General features: G+C 43.7%; 1 protein-coding gene across 4 annotated transcripts in view; it reads right to left on the bottom strand.

Moving 5' to 3' along the window:
• Positions 1 to 25,356, bottom strand: part of STARD13 (StAR related lipid transfer domain containing 13) — a 452,811-nt gene that overhangs the window by 137,172 nt on the left and 290,283 nt on the right. Inside the window, exon 1 of one of the 4 annotated variants that reach the window (XM_040340421.1) lies at positions 30 to 200. The exons of the other annotated variants lie outside the window; for them this stretch is intronic. Coding sequence (XP_040196355.1) covers positions 30 to 63 — 34 coding nt within the window. The 5' untranslated portion in view covers positions 64 to 200. Of the gene's footprint in view, positions 1 to 29; positions 201 to 25,356 lie in introns of those variants that run through there. 4 annotated transcript variants of the gene reach the window in all.

Raw genomic sequence — 25,356 nt, 5'->3', positions numbered from 1 at the left:
AGATAAGCCATGCAGAAACATAGACTCACCATTCAGGAAACCTGCAGCTGCACAGAAAATCATAGTGACAAGTTCCTTCAATGTCCACAAACTTCATATAGAAGCAGAAAGCCAAGTTGTAGGAGACAAAAATGTTGTGTTACGTGATTGTGCTGGCATGCTGCTTCATTGCAGACACCCAACAATGCTGAATGTATTGAGCTGTACACTGCTCCTATTGACCTCCTGCAGTGAGCAAATGACACACTTAGCCAATCCCCAGCTTCCATTTAGCTGGTGTGTTTTTTTACGTGCTACTAGAATTACTGTGCACATGAGAAAAACGTACACAGGATCAGCATGGAAATACATATGCTATTCTACTTTTTAGGTACAATAGAAAATAGAAAAAAAAAACAATTTGATTTTTTAACCACTTAAGGACCGGACCAATATGCTGCTAAATGACCCTAGGGGTTTTTACAATTCGGCACTGCGTCGCTTTAACAGACAATTGCGCGGTCGTGCGACGTGGCTCCCAAACAAAATTGGCGTCCTTTTTTCCCCACAAATAGAGCTTTCTTTTGGTGGTATTTGATCACCTCTGCAGTTTTTATTTTTTGCGCTATAAACAAAAATAGAGCGACAATTTTGAAAAAAATTCAATATTTTTTACTTTTTGCTATAATAAATATCCCCCAAAAACATATATAACATATTTTTTTCCTCAGTTTAGGCCGATACGTATTCTTCTACCTATTTTTGGTAAAAAAAATCGCAATAATCGTTTATCGGTTGGTTTGCGCAAAATTTATAGCGTTTACAAAATAGGGGATAGTTTTTATTATTTATTTATTTTTACTACTAATGGCGGCGATCAGCGTTTTTTTTTCGTGACTGCGACATTATGGCGGACACTTCGGACAATTTTGACACATTTTTGGGACCATTGTCATTTTCACAGCAAAAAATGCATTTAAATTGCATTGTTTATTGTGAAAATGACAGTTGCAGTTTGGGAGTTAACCACAGGTGGCGCTGTAGGATTTAGTGTTCACCTAGTGTGTGTTTACAACTGTAGGGGGTGTGGCTGTAGGACTGACGTCATCGATCGAGTCTCCCTACAAAAGGGATGACTCGATCGATACGCCGCCACAGTGAAGCACGGGAAAGCCGTGTTTACATACGGCTCTCCCCGTTCTTCAGCTCCGGGGAGCGATCGCGACGGAGCGGCTATAAACGAATAGCCGCGCCGTCGTCCCGGATCGCTCTCCGAGGGAATCCGACCGCCGCATGTAGCGGGGGGGGACCCCCGACCCGCGGAAAGGAAGGGACGTACAGGTACGCCAATGTGCCTGTACGTGCCATTCTGCCGACGTAAATGTACATGCGGCGGCCGGGAAGCGGTTAATGTCAGATCTGCCCCATTGGGAAGATTTCTCTTTAGCTAATTGCCTCCTTTAGCTAATTGCCTGGTTACCCTCTTTGAAAGTTGCCACTGCCCCAGTTTGAGAATGTACCCATTAACCATGTACCCATTACAGTGACAGCTCCAAAGATTGGGGTTTCTTTCACTTCTAAGTAGACCTTCCATGCTAACCTAAAGAGTAGACTTTTTTTTATCTAAGCCCTGTAGGGCCCCCAACACAAATGGCTTTAAATAGCAATTTGTAAGAAAAAACAAAACAAATCGCCCACCCAGAAAAAAAAATACTTCAGTCAGTATGGGTAATGTCATTCTCATTGGTGTGAGCAGCCTATTGCATTAGAGTGCGCACACCAGAGCACAAACACACATGAGTATATCAGCAGAGCAGTGGATGGTGTCAGTAGAGCAAAGATTGGCATCAGTAGTTTTTTTATGTTTATTAATATTATTATTATTATTATTATTTTTTTTTATTTAGGTCAAAGGTCTAAACAGACATCCTGATGTCTCACTTTTGAGACAGAGAAAGAAACTGAGGACAGCAATTCCCCTGTCCCTTTCTCTGCAGCCTGTAGTTAACATAGTTTACTATACTTCAGTTAAGAATAAAGACAGGAGTGATCAGTACAGATCACTCACTGTGTTAATTCAGAAAACAAAGGGGCTGGTTAATAAAATGTTGACCAGACCCTTCCCCACTCCTGAGAGGAGAGCGGGGAAGCTGGCAGCACTGCAGGGGAGAGACAGGAAGCAGGGGGATTCAGCAACACATAAGATCATTAGGGTGTGCGATACGTTACGCCGCCGCGATTCTATGTGAATCTGGGCCTAAGAGCTCTTTTTTCCTAGTCCACTTCTTGTTTGACTGCATGAATTTTGGCTGTTTTTTCCATATGAATTTTTGAATAAAGACATCGTTTTTTGAGGAGTGCGGCGATCCAGGATTTTTCTTTCATCCCATGCTAATTGAGCACAGCCAGCACCCTCTTGGTTTGTTGGGACGGAAGCAACGGGGATTTATTGTTTTATAGAGTGGTATACTTTTCTTTTACATAGGTGGTCATTGGAAAAATACCTCTTTGCATTAGTGTTCAGTGACAGTTTCCCTTTTATTGGACAGTGTAAGAGGTGTCCCCTAAAATGTATGGTTAGAGCGAGAAGACCCCCTTACATTATGGTCAGTGAGAGAGACTCCCTCTCATATCTACTGTATGCTCAATGAGAGGAAGAATCCCCTTAAATGGTGGTTGGCGGTCAGTGGAAAGAATGCATTATTTAATTGGGGGTCATTGAGGCAAATGCCCCTAACATTGGCGGTCATTTGGAAGAATGCCATTCTTTCAGACAGCTAAATAGAGCATTATTGTCATGCCAGTGGCTGTGCCACGTGATGCAGGCCCTGGAACTTTGCAGGCACCATCACGTTGGACGTCAATCTTTCACTACTCAAGGAACCTCTAGAAGCCCCTCCATGGCACCCTGGTTGAGCATGGCTGGTATAAATGCATCCTCGAAAAATTGTTGCTGTTATTAGTAGAGACTTGGTACAAAAAACAAGAACAAGCTGTAATTAAAGTGGAGTTCCACCCATAAATATAACATTACATCAGTAGTTTTAAAAAAATGTCATTAGTCCTTTAAGAATTTTTTTTTTTTTTAAGATGCCTTCAAAGTGTTGTTGCTAGGCAGAATAGTTAATCTTCCCACTTCCTGCACCTAGGTGCTTAAGCTTCCTAACCTACACCGCACAGACTCCTGGGAATGTAGTGGGTGTAACTTTCCAGGAGTCTGTGCACTCCCAAGTCTCGAAGAATCATGTGACTTGGACAGTACAGGTGCTGAAACCTGATCTGAAACCTAATACACTGCTTGTGCAGCACTGAGCATGTGCGAGATCTCTGCAAGGCTAAAAACCAGGAAGTCATACAGTCTGGCTTCATGATGCCCACACTTAAGATGGCCCCAGTCAATTTCTATTTTATAAAGTGTCTAAATGCTGTAACAACCTAACAAAACGGACCTTAGTTTACAGACTAACTTTACTAGAATACATTAAGCTTGTGTATTACAGGGGTATTTATATATAAAAAGTGAAATTGTGGCCGGAACTCTGCTTTAAATGAAATGTATTTTTAAATGCAACCAGTGTAAGGAGCAGCATCTGTCTAGATTAGGCATGGAAAACTGATGCCATATGTGGCTCTCCTACTTCTTTGTGGCCCTCGGTGGTTTACAAATTTTAACTGAAAGAGAACCACGTTTTTTTCACATGAAAAGCTACACTTTCTTATATAATTGTGCTACACAATACTTAAACAAATGATGTATGGCTCCTTGGTCTGGTAGAACATGTTGTAAATTGAAATTGTGAATATAATGTTAATTACCAAAATGCTATAACTTTCTTTGAAATTAAATAGGTGCGGTTCTTAATAGATAAAATGGGACCCCTTGAAGTTTTATTCGACCCACTAAAGGATTTGAGTTGGACCTGCCTGGTCTAGTCTTCTGTAATTCCCTAGAGTGGAACTGTAGATGGATGAGGAATTTTAGCTCTCAGACTCTGCTGCATTCACATATGGTCAGAAGCAGGGACGGACTGACAACTCATGGGGCCCCCGGGCAATAGAAGACTATGGGGCCCCCGGGATTACAGATGGCCACCATGCCAGGAGGCAGTGCAGAGGCAGGGCAGTTAAAATCTCTGGATTTTCACATCAAAAGCATGTCGGTTTCAGACATATCAGGGAAGATGTAAAAAAAACACAGATTTTTACATACTGTCCCCTGGTTTTATTGAGCCTGGCAACCCTGATGGGGCCCCCTAGTGGCATGGGGCCCTCGGACAGTGCCCAAGAGCCCCAATGGTCAGTCCGCCCAAGGTCAGAAGGAACATCTAAAGGGGGGGCATAGGGGAGAGACATTCTCATCAGTCTTCTGCAATCATTTTAAATGATAACTATATATATATTGTTATTTTTTTTTAGTTTTTGATAGAGTTGGATTAGAACACCTGTTCCATTAGGGAGATTTACCCTCTCTAGTTGTCCTGTTTGCCATTATCGCCAGGAGTAAAAGTGAAAGAAAACCCACATTTTGGGTCATTGAATCATTGAATCACTGAAGAATAGATGGGAAAACGTCCAATGGGGACACTGGTTCTGGTGTCCCCTGTTGATAACCAGGGATTCCCTCACTTTAGAGCACAGGTGTCAAACACAAGGCCCGTGGGCCGAATCCGGCCCTCCAGGCCATTTCATGCGGCCCTCGCACCTCTCCTGCAGCTGCAGGAGAGCTCCAGCCCTCCTCTGGTCCTCCTCCAGACCCTTATTTTCTGCTTTTAAGCAATGCATCCAGCTTCTTCCCAGCAGCAGCATAAAGTAAGGTGGTGCACTGTGATGTAAGGGAGAGTGGGAGACTCAACTTCTGATGGGGGGGTGGCTCTTGACATCTAATGTAAGGGGAGGGGATGCGCTGGACATCTAATCTTACAGATACAACCGGCCCTTTTGAGAACAATCATAATGCTGATGCGGCGGCCCACGATGAAATTGAGTTTGACACCCCTTCTTTAGAGAGATTTCCTCTCACTTCCTGTTTTGGCTATGGGACAGGAAGTTAGGGGAAATCTACCCCAATGAAACACAGATGGCAAAAAATGTACAGGGGTTTTAAACCTCCCTTATTCTTTCCAAAATGAAAAAAAAAAAATCTTTTGACTTTAGTTCTACTTTTGAAAGGAAGGTTTTGGTTTAGCTAAACAAAATATATAACAGTTATTGAAAATGAACTCTCCATTTCCATCTGCAGCCAGCTATGATTATCTAAAGCCTCGTACACAATAACAGATTTTCCGACAACAAATGTGTGATCGCAGGATTTTGTTGGATAGTCCGACCGTTTGTACGCTCCACCGGACAATTGTTGTCGTTATTTCCGATAACAAATGTTTTATAGCATGCTTTCAAATTTTTTGACAACATATGTTTGCCGTCGGATTATCCGATCGTGTGTACACAAGTCTGTCGGAATAAAATCCAAAGTACAAACACGCATGCTCCGAACCAAATGCTAGCCATAGCACAACATTGTACAACAGAAGTTGCTCAAAGGGAGGCGCTAGAGCTGAAAAAACACGTAGTTTCATGTATGTTGGCTGAAAAAGTTCTGACGTCTGTATGCATACCAAGTTCACGGCCAACGCCCTTTGCACAAAATTCCACGGATTTGTCCGATGGAAAACTGATTGTGTGTACGAGGCTTAACACTAACTAGCAACTAAAAATAATCTGCACACTGTTCACAGAATGCCCCGAAAACTTTACTTGATCACGTGCTTGGCTTATGCCTCATACATATGACCAATTTTCCCGTCTGGAAAACTGCAATGATAGCTTTTGGCCAAGAAAATTGACTGTGTGTATGCTCCATGGCAGTTTTCCCAACAGGAAAACCGCCGGGAGTCCCGGTGGGAAAAATTTGAATCTGTTTTCTTTTTTCCTGCCGGGATTCCCGGCGGTTTTTAAGCTGGAAGTTTTTCTATGGGGAAAGGCTGAAGTGGAGCATACACACGGCCGGGTTTCCCAACCAAAGCTCTCATGGCAGTTTTTCTGGCTATGTGTAGGGGGAAAAAGCTACTGAGCAACTCTCGGTTTTCCTGGCGGACTTTTTACCGCCGGGAAAACCGATTGTGTGTACAAGGCATTACTGTTTTTTTCCCAGAAAGCCCCAATCAGAAATGCAAGCCAGAAGTTTTATTTTTTCCCTGCCTCTAAATGTTGCGCTCAAAATATGCCTTTAACCTCCCTGGCGGTATGATTCTGTCTGAAATTACGTACCAAAAGCGGTACAATTATTTTGCAAGGAAATTTGGTGTTTTATACTGTAGGTCTGTAATTTTTAGGAATAACTCACTTAAATCTGACCAAACAAGAGTCTAATAGGCATCCCGGGTATGATTTTTTAAAATAAACTAAATTATAAATTATAATATAATAAATAATTATAAATAATTATAACACATAATAATATAATTATAATAAACATTATTCAATAATGTAATCAACTCAAAATCACTGAAATTTGCTCAGTTGCAGAATTGTCGCGGTCATTACTTTTATTTTTTTATGACGTATTTCCCCACAAATCGCTAACGCACAATTCTGCAAGTGAATATAATTTATTATCGCTGTTTTCTAGCTGCTCTAAAACCATTTTTGACATAAAGGGACACTTTTGGTTGCTATGGACAATCTACAGTTTTCAGGCAGAAAGAACAGTTTTTATTATATAAAAGAACATGTAGGACACTGGGCAGACCACTAGGGACAAAGGGGGGTGTTTATTTTTTACATACAGTACTGTGATCTATAAGATTACAGTATACTGTATGTAAGGTGTTTGTTTACTTTTTTGAATTTGGCGCCGTTCTCCGCCCCCGTGCGTCGTAACGTCGCAGGGAACGGAGATCGGCGGCACATGGGGACACTGTGAATCGAGCGAGGACCCGCTCGCTCACACAGCGGGGATGCAGTGCAGGATCCAGGGACAAGGTGAGTAACTTGTCTGTGGATGCTGCGAGCAGGTAAGCCGCGCCGCTGCACACTCTGCACAGCTACCCCGAGCGTGACTCGGGGATACCGATCGCAGCATGAAAAAAACACCCCGAGCCACGCTCGGTGGATACCGCCAGGCAGGTTAATCATGGACACATTGGACAACATACTCCTGTAGAAGCAGCGATTTTTAAGCTAGTGTTTTTCGAGGAGCCTTAGGCTGCATTCACACCTGAGCGTAGCGTTTTTGGTCTTTTTCAGACGTTTTGACGCGCACACTCACACGTATTTACGCTTTGCATACAGCGTTGTCCGACGTTTTTGAACTTCAACGTTTTTTATTTTAGCCAATAGGAAAAATGATCATCTCCATCATTCGTTGCTATGTTTGTAGCTTTTTTTATCTTCTGCCTGGGTGAAATGTTCTATTTCACAGAACAGATTAAAGCGACAAAATGCCCGTAGAAATGCGCGTTGTTGTGCTAGACGCTTAAATCGAGCGTTTCCATTACTTTCTATGGAAATACAAACGTTCTAAAACGCCCAAATCCGCCCAATTTGCGCGTCAAAAAAGGGGCCGGAAATTGTTTGAGCTTCAAGCGTTCGGCTTCAGGCGTTTTGGAGTGGAGATGTGAACCATCTCCATAGAGAATAATGTATTTTTTCCCCTCTAGCGTTTTGGAGCTTCATGCTTCAGGCGAATGGTGAACTCAGGTGTGAATGCAGCCTTAGTCTGCACTCTTTTTGAAATACATTTTCAGGCATCAAAGGGAGTATCACTTTTGATGAGATAATATTGAAGACTCCTGCAAGCATACAGGAATGGAGGCTGCCGCTCATCTTATTACAACACAGACTGATCAGGTTGCTATTGCAAAAATTCAACCCTCTTACTAATAAGGATGAGCTGCGGCGTGTTTGCATAGAACACGTGCAGAGCCCGCCAGGAAGTGTGCACTGCGCTGCGCTAATAACAGCCAGGGAGACATTTCACGATCCCTGCAGCTGAGCATCGGGAAAATTGCTCCCTGGCTGTGATTAGCACAGCGCCGTGCAGACTTCCTGGTGGGCTCTGCACGTGTTCTATGCGAACACGCCAGAGCTCATCCTTCCTTACTAAGCAGTCTGTAGGAAAATAGTGCTGGCAAGGTTTAGTTTCTCAAGAACAAAACATGGTCAGAGTCTAATTCCCACACATCTGTCAGCTGCTGGATTGATAAACTGCAGTAGGGGGCAGTGTGGTGCACAATTCAGCACATCACATGTGTCTTTTTTTCACTGAACTTTATTTGAAGTGTACAAATGTATGCTTTGTTTATGTCACTGTACAGTAGCAAGGTGCACTGCTATAAAATGAAGCATGTCTGCATTATATCCCTGCACAATGTGAATAAGGCACATAGCAAACAATTGTTCTCTGCGTGCCCATGTGGTGACTGGCGTTTTACAATGCAGCAATGTAACAAAGCTGGAGTCTTACTTTTAATGATGATTGTTTGAATTACCTGCATTACAGCTATAGGGGAGCTGACATGCAAAGGAACATTTATTAAGTGGCCAACCAAACACGTTCACCGTTTTTGATAATCTTTGTATTTATGCCTATGGATATAGCTGGTCTTAGTTTTCTAGAACTGTTGCAGAGGATATTATCCTGTAGGGAGAATCTATTGTTTCAATTCTCTAACTGCTAATTAAAATATACAATAGGCAAAACCTTTGGTATTAGCTTCTGATTTCCAACTGAGGCTTGTGCTCCCTCCCTCTCCTCATTCTTTCCATTGTGTAAAGGCCGCATCTCCGCTCTGAAAGGCTGAACTGTGTATGTTGGGAATCATATAAAAATGTCATAATGACATAGTAGGTCATGGAGGCGCTCCAAGCCCAAGGTTGCTTTTGTTAGCAATGATTACATGGAAAGTTAGTAATAGCTATTCAATAAAGCATTTGTTGTGCCACTTTTTCTGGTGGTAAAGCCCTTTGAAAGGTCCTGCGCCAAGTCAGTGAGGAAACTGTGACTTTAATCCATTACACTGAGGTGGCATAGGGAGAGGTGTTTGGAATAAAGACCGAGATGTAAGGTCACTGATATGCACAATTCACTATTTACATTTCATTTGTGCCTGGTGTTGGGCTTTAATAGAGGGGTCTAAGTAACCACTTACATTGATGCATCACATCTGAACTCCTGAACATTACCTATGCACATTTTGCTGGTTTGATATTGACTTGCAGTAGGAAAAACGTATTTGCTCATATTAACCACATGCCGCCTGCCCTATAGAAATTTCACTGCTACAGGGCGGGAGCTGTGCACCGAATAACGTATATATATATATATATATATATATATATATATATATATATATATATATATATATACATGTGATCTTTCACCTCCAGGTAGAGGGCACGCTGCCAGTGGCTCGCTTCCACTGTGATTACACACAGCGGAAGACATTTGGTGGGTGCCGAGTACTCGATGTTCCACCGGCACCCGCTGATCGTCAGGCAGAGACACAGAACTGCGATCTGCCTATGTAAACAAGGCAGATCATCGTTCTGACATGGGGGAAGGGATGAAGTTTGTCTCCCTGCAAAGCAGGGAATAAATTGCATTTCTTCCCCTAGTAAAAGCACCTCACAAAGTTCACATAAACACTGGTTAGGCACACAGTTAACCCTTTGATCGCCCCTGATGTTAAAGTGGATGTAAACCCAATTTTTTTTCCCATCAGACCGTTTTCATCGGATGGACCGATCGTGTGTACAGGTCTTCAGAGTGAATGCTCCACAAGTTTACTGAGAGGGGCGCCCCACGTGATCTCTGTGTCTGAGTCTTCTTCCCTGCTAGCCAATCAGCTCAGATGGCTTAGTCTGGGGGTTCCTGCTTGCTCCTTCCCCAAATCGCCCTATGCGGTGGGGAGCAAGTTACACATGTCATGTGACCAGGGTGTATAATATAGACAAAATGGTATTTGAGCCACTTTTTTTTTATTGTGTGTTATTCAGTAGATTGTTGGTTTTAAACACTTAAGCCCCGGACCATTTGGCTGGCCAAAGACCAGGCCACTTTTTGTGCGACATGGCTCCCAAAAAAAATTTACGTCCTTTTTCTCCCACAAATAGAGCTTTCTTTTGGTAGTATTTGATCACTTCTGCGGTTTTAATTTGTTGCGCTATAAACAAAATAGAGCAACAATTTTGAAAAAAAAAAAAAATTCATTAAATTAAAATACGTATTCTTCTACATCCCAATAAGCGTATATTGATTGGTTTGCGCAACAGTTATAGCGTCTACAAAATAGGGGATAGTTTTATGGCATTTTTATTATTAATCATTTTTATTATTAACTTTTTTTTTACTAGAAATGGCGGCGATCTGCGATTTTCATCATGACTGAGACTTTATGGCGGACACATGGAAAACTTTTGACACATTTTTGGGACCATTGTCATTTTTACCACGATCAGTGCTATATAAATGCACTGATAACTGTAAAAATTACACTGGCGGTGAATGGGGTTAACCACTAGGTGGCGCTGAAGGGGTTAAGTGTGTTCTAGGGAGTGATTTTTAACTGTTAGGGGGAGGAGCTACCAGTGAAACATCACTGATCACTTTTCCCGATCACGGTGGAACAGTAGATCAGTGACATGTCACTAGGCAGAACAGGGGAATGCCTTGTTTACAAAGGCATCCCCCTGTTCTGCCTTTACAGACCGCAATCGCGGACCGCCCCGAGAACATCAAGTTCCTGGACCGGCGAGCACACTCACGAGGCACACGGCGGGCGGGCGGGTGTGCGTGCACCCGCTGGGCGGCAAATTTTAAAGGACGTACAGGTACGCCCATTTGCCTGCCCGTGCCATTGTGTCGACGTATATGTGTGTGCGGAGGTCGGCAAGTGGTTAATGATGATCCATGTGTAGTAGGTAATATGGGTTTAATTACACTTTCATTATTTCTACAGGAAGACACAACTGTAATAAAATAGTTTAATACTGAGCAGTACTATTCCATCTCATGGCTATCACCATATGGAGAGTTGCATTCTGTTTAAAGCGGACCTTCAGTACTTTTTTCATCTTTCCATCTATTAAATCTTCTGCCCTTGTTGTATTAACTTTCAATAGTTAAAAAAAAAAAAAAAATTGAGATAGTAAATACAGCCCACTTCCTGTTTCTTGTCTGGTCATTAGCCTTGGCTTATGACATCATGCACAGCTCTCTCTCTCTCACTCGGGTAAGAGTTTCCCAGGAAGGGAGGGGGGATGAGTCATAAGAGGGCCAATGAGAGCTGTAGAGTTGGGGGTGTGCCTCTGTGTGTCTGTGTAAATCCAGGAAGTGAACAGGCAGCAGCTTCAGCTGTCCAGTTAAAATGGATGCAGCCAGACTCAGTGAAGGAAGATGTCTGCAGCATATTTGGCAAGTACAGAATCACAGTATATATAAAATAATATGCAAATTGATTGGAGGGAAGCATCAGAGTAGCATAGATGTTTTTATAACAAATTATGTGAGCAGACTGCAGTTTCTCTTTAACTGCAGAGGATGCGATTAATTATTAACCGGTGTTGAGCAGAATCTGTTACATGGCCGCGATTCAAATATAGAACAAACAGGACTCCACCCTATCCATGGAGACATAGGTATGAGTGGTCTGGAAAATGAGTTCCCACACAGAACACACTGACAGACGGACATGTTTTCCTGTTCTGGATATGATAAGAAACAGATCTATAACAGGTCAATTAGTAGTCTCTGGGAAGAAGGAGCGAAACACATGACAGAGAAAAAATTTCTTTAGCTTTGGATAGTGTGGAGATGGATTAGGAGGACGCTTGTCAGTTTTTATTGCTCTCCCCGTTAGGGAGATTCACCCTCTTTATTTGTCTTGTTTACCATTATCATCACAAGTAAACGAAAATCCCAAATTTTGGTTTAACTTCAAATAGTAATAGAGGGGAAATATTTCAATGGGGACAATAAATCTGGTGACACTGGGCTTCCCTCACTTTGGAGGCATTTCCTCTCACTTCCTGTTTGGCTATGGAACAGGAAGTGAAGGGAAATCTCCCCAGTGTGACAAAGATGGCAAAAAAAAACTGACAAGAGGTTATAACCCTCCAAAATATATATAAAAAAAGCTTTGAGTTACACTTTGAAGCAGTCAATACACAGGCCACCCACACTAAGATGCTGTTTGATCAATTTGATTAAAGCGGAGGTTCACCCTAAACAAAATTTCTAACATTACATTCTGCATACTTCCAACATTTACAGTATGCTGATTTTTTTATTTTTTTTTGCTGTACATACCGTCTTATAGCTATTTTCCACCCGGCTTCCGGGTTCTCACTCCCGCGGGAGTAGGCGTTCCTATGAAGAGGCATAGTGTCATGTGGGACTTCGTCCAGATGATTGACAAAACCTTCTCCGCCGGCGGATAAGGCGCGTCATGAGTTTCCGAAAGAAGCCGAACTGCGAGTCAGCTCTACACGGCTTCTAGTCGGTGCGCAGGCGCCGTATAGCGCCGTATAGAGCCGACTCGCAGTTCGGCTTCTTTCGGAAACTCCAAGGTTTTGTCAATCATCTGGACGAAGTCCCACATGACACTACGCCTCTGCATAGGAACGCCTACTCCCGCGGGAGTGAGAACCCAGAAGCCGGGTGGAAAATAGCTATAAGACGGTACGTACAGCAAAAAAAACAGCATACTGTAAATGTTGGAAGTATGCAGAATGTAATGTTAGAAAAATGTTTTTAGGGTGAACCTCCACTTTAAACTCCAGAAAAAAAATACAAATGATTAATCTCAGGAGGCATTTATCTCTTGGGGTTTTGCTTATTTTCACAGCTCACACAGGAGAATTGCAGTTCACTTACAAGGTAGTTGTCCTGCCATTTGCTTCCAATATGATGGCAGACTTGCGTGGTTATATCTTCTTAGCCCTCGCCATCAAATTATCAGAAATTTGTGCTTAAATTAGAACTATAGGCAATATTTTTTTTTTTTCATTTTGGATAGAGTAAGGGAGGGTTATAGCCCCTGTCAGTTTATTTTTAACCATCCCTGTCCCATTACAGAGATTTCCCTTCACTTCCTGCCCCATAGCCAAACAGGAATTGAGAGGAACTATATGCAAATTAAGGGAACCCTTTCCCCCCCGCCCTAAGAACTAGTGTCCCCACTCGAAAATTTTAGGGTGGGTCCTAAACAGAAAGGGGTGTGGCCTTGACAGGAAGGGTGGGTCATATTTAAATTAGGGGGTGCACGAGTTTAGTCATGCCTAGGGCAGCACAAATCCTAAACACACTACTGGGAAGGGCACCTGTCAAAAACAGGTACCCATCCCCCCCCCCCCCCCCGAAAGGTGCCAAATGTGGCACCGGAGGGAGGAGGAAGCAGATCACTTTTAGGTGGAATTCCGCTTTAACTTCAGATTAGACCCTAAAGATGCTGGGATTCCAAGGTAGTGCATGTTCTGATCATTTCCTTTCTTGGTTATCTATCTTGAATTTCATATGGGACTAATAATAAATGTAGATTCCAGCGTATACTGTATTAATAGATATAACAATGTTATTATTAAATTGCTACCTTGGCAAATGTGTACACAAAGCATTGTAATTACTTAATATCCTTCCTTCATACACAGCTGGCATCCTTTATACATGGCTGGTTATCTCAATCATTTCCCTGGAGACAAAACAAACATGGCTCAGATATGGCTCTTCCATACCTGCACTTATATGTAAGGATAAAGCAACTCAGAATTAACCACTTGTGGGCCAAAGCTGTATACTATATAAACCATGCAGGAAATAATTTAGCATTACAGGTTGTACTTAGGTAAACTCTTGAATATTTCCCCGGCCACTGAGCACGCTCCAACTGGCAGACATTGTGACCCTATCTACTGAGTGTTCAGTGAGTTACATTAGATACAATGTAACAACTTTATTACACTGTAACTAGCTGAAGCCATTAGCAGGATCCAACTATAATGTGACCATTTGATAGATAACATTTATCCACAGTAGCTTTTTGAAATTCTGTTTCATGCTAAGTTAAAGCGGTAGCAGTAGCGGCTTTTAAGAGGGGCGCAAACGAAAAAAAATAAAAAACAATTGTAGCCTCACTGTGCCCATCAAATGCAGCCACTGTGCCATGCCATCAAATTCAGTCACTGTGCCATCAATTGTCACCACTATGCCATGCCATCAAACGCAGTCACTGTGCCATGCCATCAAATGCAGTCACTGTGCCATGCCATCAAACACAGCCACTTTGCCATCAATTGTCACCACTATGCCATGCCATCAAACGCAGTCACTGTGCCATGCCATCAAACACAGCCACTTTGCCATCAATTGTCACCACTGTGCCATGCCATCAATTGTCACCACTTTGCCATCAATTGCCACCACTATGCCATGCCATCAATTGTCACCACCGTGCCCATCAATTGTCACCACTGTGCCCATCAATTGTCACCACTGTGCCCATCAATTGTAGCAACTGTGCCCCGCAATTGTCGCCACTGTGCCACCGCAATTGTCGCCACTGTTCCCTGCAATTGTCGCCACTGTGCCCATCAATTGTAGCCACTGTGCCCCGCAATTGTAGCCACTGTGTCCCGCAATTGTAGCCACTGTGCCCCGCAATTGTCGCCACTGTGCCCTGCAATTGTAGCCACTGTGCCCCGCAATTGTCGCCACTGTGCCCAGTAAAATGCTGCCACTGTGACCTGTAAAATGCCCCCCCCCCCCTGGCACTTACCTTTCTGGGGTCAGCCGTGCTTCTACCGTCCCTCGTCCAGTCCCTCGTTCCGCCCTCGATGGCGCTTCAGCCAATCTGGTTACCGATTACCAGAATCAGATTACCTGATTGGCTGAGACGCCTGTCTTATCCAAGGAACGCACCGCCGGTATGTCCCAAGGATAAGCATTCAGGAAGCCGACTACAGCCTCAGGGCTGTACTCGGAAAGCCTATCAGAGCCGCTGGCTCTGATAGGCACTTCCATACAGCCAACCAGCTGCCGTTATTCAGCTGGCTGGCGCTCAACATCCGGCCAGCTGAATAGTGGGCGGCAGCGGCGAAAATATATAGATTCATACAATGCATGAATCTATATATTTTAGTGGCTGTACGAGAGCCAGAGGGGGCGGCGCTCCGGCACCCTCTATGGACGAACCGCTCCTGAGCGGTAGTAAAGCCGCTGCTGTTTTTTTCCCATACCTGAAAAGCGAAAGCCGTAATGAGCTAGTATGCACCGCATACTAGCTCATTATGAAATACTTACCTTGGAACGAGGTTAGGGGAACTTACCTGGTCCACGCCGAGGGAGATGTCATCTTGCCTCGGCGTGTCTTCCCGGTATCGCCGCTCCAGTGATGTGATTGGTTGGAGCGGCGATGACGTCACTCCCATGCATGCGCGCGGGAGACTTCTGTCTGGCAACTGCCGGGCCTTTAGCCGAAGATCCCAGCTGCGCATGCACCGCTGCAGTCAGCGGCGTATTGCGAGGGGAATATCTCCTAAACCGTACAGGTTTAGGAGATATTCTTTATACCTACAGGTAAGCCGTATTATAGGCTTACCTGTAAGTGAAAGTGGCAGTACAGAGTTTACTACCACTTTAAATCTAAAAAGCCATATTTAATTATTTCCTTTTTCTATTTTTCACCTACTTTTTTACTACTTGTATGGAGAACAGTTACAAATTTTTATTGACATTTTTAAAGGGTAAACAGGTACTGAATACAAAAACCAAATTAACCACTTCAGCCCCCAGAAGAATTTACCCCCTTCCTGACCAGAGCACTTTTTGCAATTCGGCACTGCGTCGCTTTAACTGACAATTGCGCGGTCGTGCGACGTTGCACCAACACATTGGCGTCCCTTTTTCCCACAAATAGAGCTTTCTTTTGGTGGTATTTGATCACTTATGCGGTTTTTATTTTTTGCGCTATCAACAAAAAAAGCAACAATTTTGAAAAAAAAAGCAATATTTTTTACTTTTTGCTATAATAAATATGCCCCAAAAATATATATAAAAAAAAAATGTCTTTCTCACTTTAGGCCGATATGTATTCTTCTACATATTTTTGGAAAAATAAATAAAAACTAAGCATATATTATAGTTAGAGCGTCTACAAAATAGGGGATAGATTTATGGAATTTTTTATTAGTAATGGTCGGCAATCTGCGATGTTTGTCATGACTGTGACATTATGGTGGACACATCGGACACTTTTGACACTATTTTGGGACTATTGTCATTTATACAGCGATCAGTGCTATAAAAATGCACTGTTACTGTGTAAATGACACTGGCAGGGAAGGGGTTAACCACTAGGGGGTGATCAAGAGGTTAAGTGTGTCCTAGGGAGTGATTCTAACTGTGGGGGATGGGCTACAACTAACATGACAGCGATCACTGCTCCCGATGACAGGGAGCAGTAGATCCCTGACAAGTCACTAGGCAGAACAGGGAAATTCCGTGTTTACAAAAGCACGATCGCGGGACACCAGCGGACATCGAGTCACGGAGTATGCGGCACGTTTTGTTTTTCTTTTAGTTTCTCTTGTACTGATTAAAACACTCCAAAGAGCGCTCTAGCCATTGGCTGAGAGAGCTGACCGGGAACCGGTCGGCTGCTGGTTTTCCAGCATGCTCGGACCGTCTCCCATACACATGGGCCAAAAGTCGGACAGTTTTTATTGAACCGGCCAATGTTGCCCCACATTCGGCCCGTGTGTACAGGGCTTAAAGGAGAAGTAGGGCCAAAGCTCTATTGTCCCAATGTCTCCTGTGGGTCACAGTAGTGCACTTAGTTCTGCACTCCTGTGGCCCAGATACAACCAACAGTGGGCCAAAGTCTGCTGTTGGCTGAAATCACAGAGCTGGTCCAGGCTCTGCAGAGATTCTGACAACTGTCTGGCAGCTGGCATAGCCTCTTAGTGCAACTCAGAGCCCGAGACAGCCATTTGTGCCCCCTGCACAGCCTGGCACTCCAGTGAGCACTGGAGAGGCAGAGCGGAGAGCAGTGACTGACAGTCATTGCTCTGCACTCAAATAGGACCCAAGAACTGAACAATCAGTGGCCTTTGAATGCTCAGTTCTTGGTGTGGAGCAGGTGGGGGACAGCAGATTGATGCTGCATCTACATAGGTGAGTAATTATGTTTTTTTTTTTTTTTTGCATCCTATACTTCTCTTTTAACCATCAAGCCTTAGTGCATCTGGGATCACCTTCAAGTGCAAGACACCCAAATGATTGTTTTATGCAAAAATATGTGATGTGTTGAAATGTGTGCCTTACATGCCTGGGGGGGGGGGGGGATATGATTGATAATAAAAAAGGAGGAAGAGGAAGTATGATAGGTTTTATAGCAAGTGTGGGCAGAAATGATGAGGGTGGTTTAGGGAAATGGAGAAGATAAATAAAGTGATTGTAAACGATCACCTTGTAAAAAAACAACGTATTCAGTTTAAAATTGAAATGAAAGGCATAACATCTGTAGATATATTAAAAAAACATTATAAATACCCTTTTTTATAAATGATCACATTTCCTCTGTTCTCAGCTGCATAAGAGTTGGTGGGATGAGAAATGGCAGTACACTGAGCTTTCCAGTGATAGGCTATGCATAAGCGGTGTGTCAGGACAATCTGTTCATTGGAGGAAAGCAGGCTGTGTTCCCAGCACAGCTAGAAAACTTACTATGGTGTAGTCTCCTGCATAGTGTGGTAAGTTTTTAATATGAAAGCAGAGGGGACTGACAGGAACACTGGGGATTTCACACTAAGGAAGTAATACAAAGAGAACAGGGTACTTTTTCATACAAGTACATGGTACAGCAGCCACATATCAGGAATATTAGGTGTTGGGCTAACAAACGCTTTAAAGGGCTTGTAAAGGTTAGTTTTTTTTTTTTACTTGCCTCCTCTGTGCAAGGGTTTTGCACAGAGTGGCCCCGACTCTCCTTTTCTAGCATCCCCTCTGCGGTGCTCCTGACTCCTCCTCTTCTTGAGTGCCCCCACTGAGAACCCCCGCATTCCATGGGGGCACCGTTGACACAGACAGCAGGATTCGGCTCTTCCCTCGGCTTCTGTGTCACTGGATTTGATTGACAGCAGCGGGAGCCAATGGCTCCTGCTGCTATGAATCTATCCAATAAGGACCCGAGACGGCGGGTGGAGCTGGAACGATCGGGTTCAGGTAAGTAAAAAAAAGGGGGGGGTCTGGGGGGCAGCTGCGCTACAGGAGGTTTTTCATCTTAATGCATTGAATGCATTAAGGTGAAAAACCTTGAGGGTTTACAACCCCTTTAAGCTGACCTTAAACCTGTAAAATTTTGTTAGAATTTTTATTTTTTCAAAGTATTCGTTTGATTTTCCAACAATCAAAGGGGATGATTCAGCAATTAGTTTAAACCAGAGTGAGCGAAACAATTAAAGGACAATGATGGGAAATTTTTGTTGAACATAGTAGGAATTAACAATTCCTAACAAGTCTTAGGCCTCGTACACACGACCGAGGAACTCGATGGGCGAAACACATCGTTTTGCTCGTCGAGTTCCTTGTTAGGCTGTCGAGGAATTCGACAAGGCAAGTTTCTCCATTCCCGTCGAGGAAAAAGAGAACATGCTCTCTTTTTGGCTCGTCGAGTTCCTCAACAGTTTCCGCGTCTAAAAATGTACACACGACCGGTTTCCTCGGCAAAAAAAAAAACCAGCAAGTTTCTTGCTGGTTTTTGCCGAGAAACTCGGACGTGTGTACGAGGCCTTAGGCCTCGTACACACGACCATTTTCCTCGACAGAATCCATCAAGAAACTTGGTGGCAGAGCTTTTTTGCCGAGGAAAACGGTTGTGTGTATATTTTTCATCGAGAAAACTGTCGAGGAACTTGATGAGAAAAAAAGAGAACAAGTTCTCCTTTTCCTCGTCGGGAGTCTCAATTTCCTCGTCGTGGTCCTCGTCAGGCTGGTTTTCGCCGAGAAACACGTTCGTGTGTATGCTTAGAAACCCGCACATGCTCAGAAGGGTGGCGCCAGTGGAATCAAACTTCCCCTTTATAGTGCCGTTGTACGTGTTTTACGTCACCGCGTTTGAGAACGACGAGATTTGGTCTTGACAGTGTGTACGCAAAGAAAGCTTGTCAAGTTTCTCGACAAGCCTAACAAGGAACTCGTCGAGGAAAACGATGTTTCATTTACGACGAGTTCCTCGGTCGTGTGTACGAGGCCTTATGCGCATGCACTGGTCAAAATTAATGTGGAAGTAACACATTTGTTCGAGACATTGACATGATACTTGAACGAAAAGTTGTTTGAAATTAGCTGAGTCGATCAAGGCACCATCAAATGGTAAGACAAGCAATGTTTTTACTTTCTCGTCTGAAGGTTTGGATGAAATTCTATGGGTGTAAGGCCAGCATTATTCAGTGTGGGGGAGGGAGACCAGAAGGGGGACCTGGTAGAGTTAAACCCCCCCCCCCCCGGGATGTCCCTTCTCTCCACCAAGAGAAAAGGTGCATTGCCTATGGGCAAGGTGGAGAAGGTAGGCTAGTCAGAGGTATCGGTTGTTAAAGTCATCTTGTATTCCTGAAGCCTCGTACACACAACCGAGGAACTCGACGGGCGAAACACATCGTTTTCCTCATCGAGTTCCTTGTCAGGCTGTCGAGGAACTCGACAAGGAAAGTTTCTCCATTCCCGTCGAGGAAATAGAGAACTTGCTGTCTTTTTGGCTTGTCGAGTTTCTCGACAGTTTCCTTGCCGAAAATGTACACACGACCGGTTTCCTCGGCAATAAAATATCTCCCAGCAAGTTTCTTGCTGGTTTTTGCCTATAAACTCGGTCGTGTGTACGAGGCCTGAGGCCCCGTACACACAACCGGTTTTCTCGGCAGAATTCAGCAAGAAACTCGATGGGAGACGTATTCTGCCGAGAAAACCGGTCGTGTGTACACTTTTCGACGAGGAAACCGACGAGGATCTCGTCGGGCCAAAAAGAGAACATGTTCTCTATTTCCTCGTTGGGCAATGGGAAAATTTGGCTCGCCGAGATCCTCGGCGGCTTCACAAGGAACTCGACGAGCAAAACGATGTGTTTTGCCCGTCGAGTTTCTCGGACGTGTGTACGAGGCCTGAGAGTTTCGGAAGTCAATCCAAGAGGCCCAGTTATGAATTCACATATTGAGTCTATCTTAGAAAAAGTTCCTCCATAACATTTGTCTATTCAATTTATGTTTTCCTTGGATCATTTTTTAGAGCGCTGCCTACAGAAATGTTCAAATATCATCTTTATCTCTTTGTAAATAAATTCACAATGCTTTGAGACAAAGAGGCTTAATATGACCTTCTAGGAACCTTTTGTTTCTCCATAATTTGTTCTTTTACTTTGTGGACACTAGAAGATGATGTGGGAGAAATTCATTTTTTTTGTTATTTACTCACCAGACTTTATAATTAAAAAAAAAAAAGAAGCAGGTTAACCATTTAAATACATTCCAAACAGCTTTTCTCAGGGTATTGCAGTTTCACAGGTAAATCAGTCAGGAGATAGAATGGAAACAAATGACTAAACCCGGGGCTACCGAGTGATTCCATCTATTCACCCGACTGCTTATTGACACTACCCACATCTGCAACACACTGAAATTAAAGGGGCTGTTCATTGGGACGATGGACAACAAGTAGTTAAATCTTTTGGCAGAAAACATGTTGTTGCTTGTGCAGGGCTAAGCTTGATGCTCCAGGGATATAAATAATTACAAAGGGGAAACTTTCAGATTTTTTTTTTTTAATAGGACCCATCATTTTATAATTTTGTGTTATGATAAATGGGACAAAGCTCACAATCTCTCTCTATATATACAGTAAAATCTTGGTTTGCGCGTATAATTCCTTCCAGAAACACGCTTGTAATCCAAAGCAAATTTCCCCAGAAGAAATAATGGAAACTCAAATGATTCATTCCACAGCCATTTATTCATAGGTCCTTCAGTCTATAGTCCATATAAAAAGATTATAGCAATGTTATAGGTTGTGTAACCATAAAATGTCCATCCACAAATGGAAGCCTCCACAAGGGGATTAGAATCAAAATCCAGCAGGAGCTACAGAGTATAAAAGAGAAGAGCGGCGCCTCTAAGGCCCCTTTCACACTGGGGCGGTGGGTGTGTCGGCGGTAAAGTGCTGCTATTTTTAGCGGCGCTTTACTATCAATTTTACTACGCAATTCGGACACTAGAGGGGCACCTTTAGATAGGATTAAAACCACTCGCAAAGCTTTGCCGGCGGTATAGCCGCGGTGCCCATTCATTTCACTGGGCAGGAGTGGTGGAGGAGCGGTATACACACCGCTCCACAGATGCTGCTAGCAAGACTTTTTTAGCGTCCTACCAGCGCACCGCTCCAGTTAGCGTTATAGTGCCTGCAAAGCGCCTCAGTGTGAAAGAGGTCTAAGAGTTTCAATATGTTGCTAAATGTTGTACCTTCATTAAAGGGGTTGTAAAGGTAAACATTTGTTCACCTTAATGCATTTCATGCATTAAGGTGAAAAAACTTCTGAGAATACTGGCCTCCCCAGCCCCCCCCGTTTACTTACCTGACCCCTCAAAAGTCCTGCGCCGTGAATGCGCTGGCACCTTGGCCGGCTTCCCGGCTCATTCATTGGTCGATTGAAGCAGCGCAGCCTTTGGCTTGCGCTGCTGTCAATCACAACCAATGACGCGGTGCGCTGGGGGTGGGGCCGAGTGATACAGTCGGCGGCTATGGCCGTTGGCTGTATTACGGGAGCGCGCCCGCAAGGACTCCACACCATGCAAGCTCTCTCGCATGAATGTGTGGAGTTCTTGCGGGGAGGATCAGAGACAGCCGCCGAGGGACCCCAGAAGACGGGGATTGGGGCCACTCTGTGCAAAACGAGCTGCACAGTGGAGGTAAGTATAACATGTTTGTTTTAAAAAAAAAAAAAAAAAAATTCCTTTACAAACCCTTACAATGTAACCATATTGCTACACTTAGAGGCTCCTCTCTTCTCTTGTATACTCAGTTGTGACGTGACACTACTCTTATATCAAGAGCCACTACTATAAAAACTTCCCATCCCCTCTGTAACAGAGCAATATGTGTCCGTGTGTCTGTGTTATCTAAAAAATATGCCGATCTGTACCTATATCAAATCGTCTCCCGTCGCTCACGTGACACCTCTGCTCTCTCTCCTCTCTTTCCCTCCTCCCCACTGGAGCTTTCAGCCGGGCAGAGGAGAGAGCCGAGGAGTCACGTGAGGGCCGGAAGATGCTCTGATATAGGTACAGATTGGCATATTTTATCAAACACAGGGAAACATATTGTTATGTTAGGGTATGGGAGGATTTTAGAGTAGTTATGAAAGTAGCAGGAGGGGTGGGGGGGGGGGGGGGCACTGACACAAACATACAGCAGGGAGGGAGGGGGGGGAGAGGAGGACAGAGAAGGACAGAGCAGGGCTGTGGATGACGGAGGCACATAAACTGACCACGGTGTGAGAGCTCAGCAGCCATAATAAACCGTGGTCAGTTTACAGTGGGGAGGGTATAGCCAGGCAGAATCAGCCAGGTATTTTAGGTTATAGAAGGGCCCAAATTACACAGCACATGCACTGTGATGTATAACATGTTTTAAGGGAACAGGATCTATTTTTTTTTAGGTCACCAAACACTTTAAGCTTTATTTATTTATTTCTCCCCTTTTATTGGTTGAACTAGTGGGATTTGGAGGTGTGAATGGGCAATCCAAAAATCATCCACAAGGAATCTAACAGGTTTCTATGGCTGACATGTCTTTCCTCCATAAAATATACACTCACCAGACTTTGTTAGGTACACCTGTTCAAATGCTTTGTAACACAAATTGCTAATCAGCCAATCACATGGCACAACAACTCAATGCATTTAGGCATCTATATGTGGTGAAGACGACTTGCTGAAGTTCAAACTGAGCATCAGAATGGGGAAGAAATGGGATTTAAGTGACATTGAGCCCTGGTTCACACTGGGCTGCGGGAGTGAAACCGTGCGAGTTCAGCTGAACTGGCACAGCTTCACTCCCGCTGGCAGTCCAGATTTCGGCCGCAATTTAAGAGACATCTGTGCAGCTTTCTGCACAGATGTCAATGTAAATCAGGGCCCGAAATCGCAAAAAGTAGTACAGGAACTACTTTTTGAAATCACAGATGCGGCGTCGCACCGATTAGGACGGTGTCATTGCCAACAATTGCCGGCAAATGCCGCCGATTTGAGATGCAATTTCACATGTGAAATCGCATCTCAAATCGAAGCAAATCGTACCCAGTGTGAACCTGGGCTGAACGTGGCATGATTGTTGATGTCAGATGGACTGTCCTGAATATTTAAAAACAAAAAAAAAAAAACAAAAAATGCTGAGCCTTCTGATCATTCAGGTGGATGGGTTGTGGGATACCTCAATTCCCAGAGGCTTTATGAGACTGGTGAGATACAGTCTTTAATTTCGGTAAGCAGGCATTCTTACAGGCACGGGTGTAGTGTGGAAATTTCATCTCTCATCACTCTATCCTCACCGTCTTGGAAACCTTTATGGAACTTTTTTTGGACTTTCTGTGTCATTTTTTTCTTTTTTTAGTTTTTTCACATTTTTCACTTGTGGGATATTTATGAGAAAATCAAGTGCAATCATTCACTAATTTCTGGATTTTTTACAGCTTGGTGATTTTCTCTTTTTTACTTCTCAATTTGTTTACTCTTTGGGGAGATAATATATATTTTTTTTCATTTTTTATGCTAACATCATCAATTATTCACTCATATTGTTGATTCATCATTTATTAGCGCTGCATTCCTTTTTTTGTTTTTATGTTTGTAAGATTGTGGTACACAATTTAATGCTAGCTGCTCTTCACTAACACAATTATTAATTTCTTGTTACACCTTTAATCACTCAATTAATTCAGCGCAGCGCCAACCTTAGGGTTTTTTGCTTTGTTTTACTGAATATTTAAAAAACTGCTGATCGGCTGGGATTTTTACGCACAACCATCTCTAGGGTTTACAGAAGAATGGCCAGAAAAAGAGAAAATATCAAGTGAGCGGCAGTTGTGTGGACGAAAAAGCCTCGTTGATGTCAGAGGTCAGGGGAGAATAGGCAGACTGGTTCAAGATGATAGAAATGCAGCAGTAACTCAACCACTTGTTACACCCAAGGTATGCAGAATACCATCTCTAAACCCACAACACATCGAACCTTGGAGCAGATGGGCTACAGCAGCAGAAGACCACACCGGGTGCCACTCATGTAACCTAAGAACAGGAAACTGAGACTACAATTCGCACAGACTCACCAAAATTGGACAAGAGAAGATTGGAAAACATTGCCTGGTCTGATGAACCTCGATTTTAGCTTCCACATTCAGATGGTAGGGTCAGAATAAACAACATGAAAACATGGATCCTGCCTTGTATCAGCAGTTCAGTCTGGTGGTGGTGGTGGTGGTGTAATGGGTTGGGGGATATTTTCTTGGCACACTTTGGACCCCCTAGTACCAATTGAGCATCGTTTATACACCACGGCCTCCCTGAGTATTGTTCCTGACCATGTCCATCCCTTTATGACTACAGTGTTCCCATCTTCTGGTGGCTCCTTCCAGCAGGATAATGCACCATGTCACAAAGCTCAAACCCTCTCACCACTGGTTTCTTGTACATGACAATGAGGTCACATGACTCCAATGGCCTCCACAGTCACCAGATCTCATCCAATAGAACACCTTTGGGATGTGGCGGGAGATTCACATCATGGATGTGCAGCCGACAGATCTGCAGAAACTGTGTGAAGCCTCGTACACACGACCGAGGAACTCAACGGGCGAAACACATCGTTTTCCTCGTCGAGTTCCTTGTTAGGCTGTCGAGGAATTCGACAAGCCAAGTTTCTCCATTCCCGTCAAGGAAATAGAGAACTTGCTCTGTTTTTGGCTCGTCGAGTTTCTCGACAGTTTCCTCTACGAAAATGTACACATGACCGGTTTCCTCGGCAAAAAAATATCTCCCAGCAAGTGTGTACGAGGCCTGAGGCTATCATGTCAATGTGAACCAAAATCTCTGAGGAATGTTTCCAACACCTTGTTGAATGTTTGCCATGAAGAATTGCGTCAGTTCTGAAGGCAAAAAGGGGTCCAACCCTGTACTAGCAAGGTGTACCTAATAAAGTGTCCGGTGAGTGTATGAGCCATGGTGTGGAGAATAACTTTATGTTTCTAATACATCGGGGCGACATGGTGAAGCGGCAGAAACATAACAGCCAAGCAGACAAATAGAGTGATGACACGATTTCTGTTTGGAACTGAATTTCAGATA

Source organism: Rana temporaria, chromosome 2 (assembly GCF_905171775.1).
Source record: "Rana temporaria chromosome 2, aRanTem1.1, whole genome shotgun sequence".
NCBI classification, from domain to species: domain Eukaryota; kingdom Metazoa; phylum Chordata; class Amphibia; order Anura; family Ranidae; genus Rana; species Rana temporaria.
Note: the sequence above shows the minus strand (reverse complement) of the source record. Positions and strands in the feature narration are given on the sequence as shown.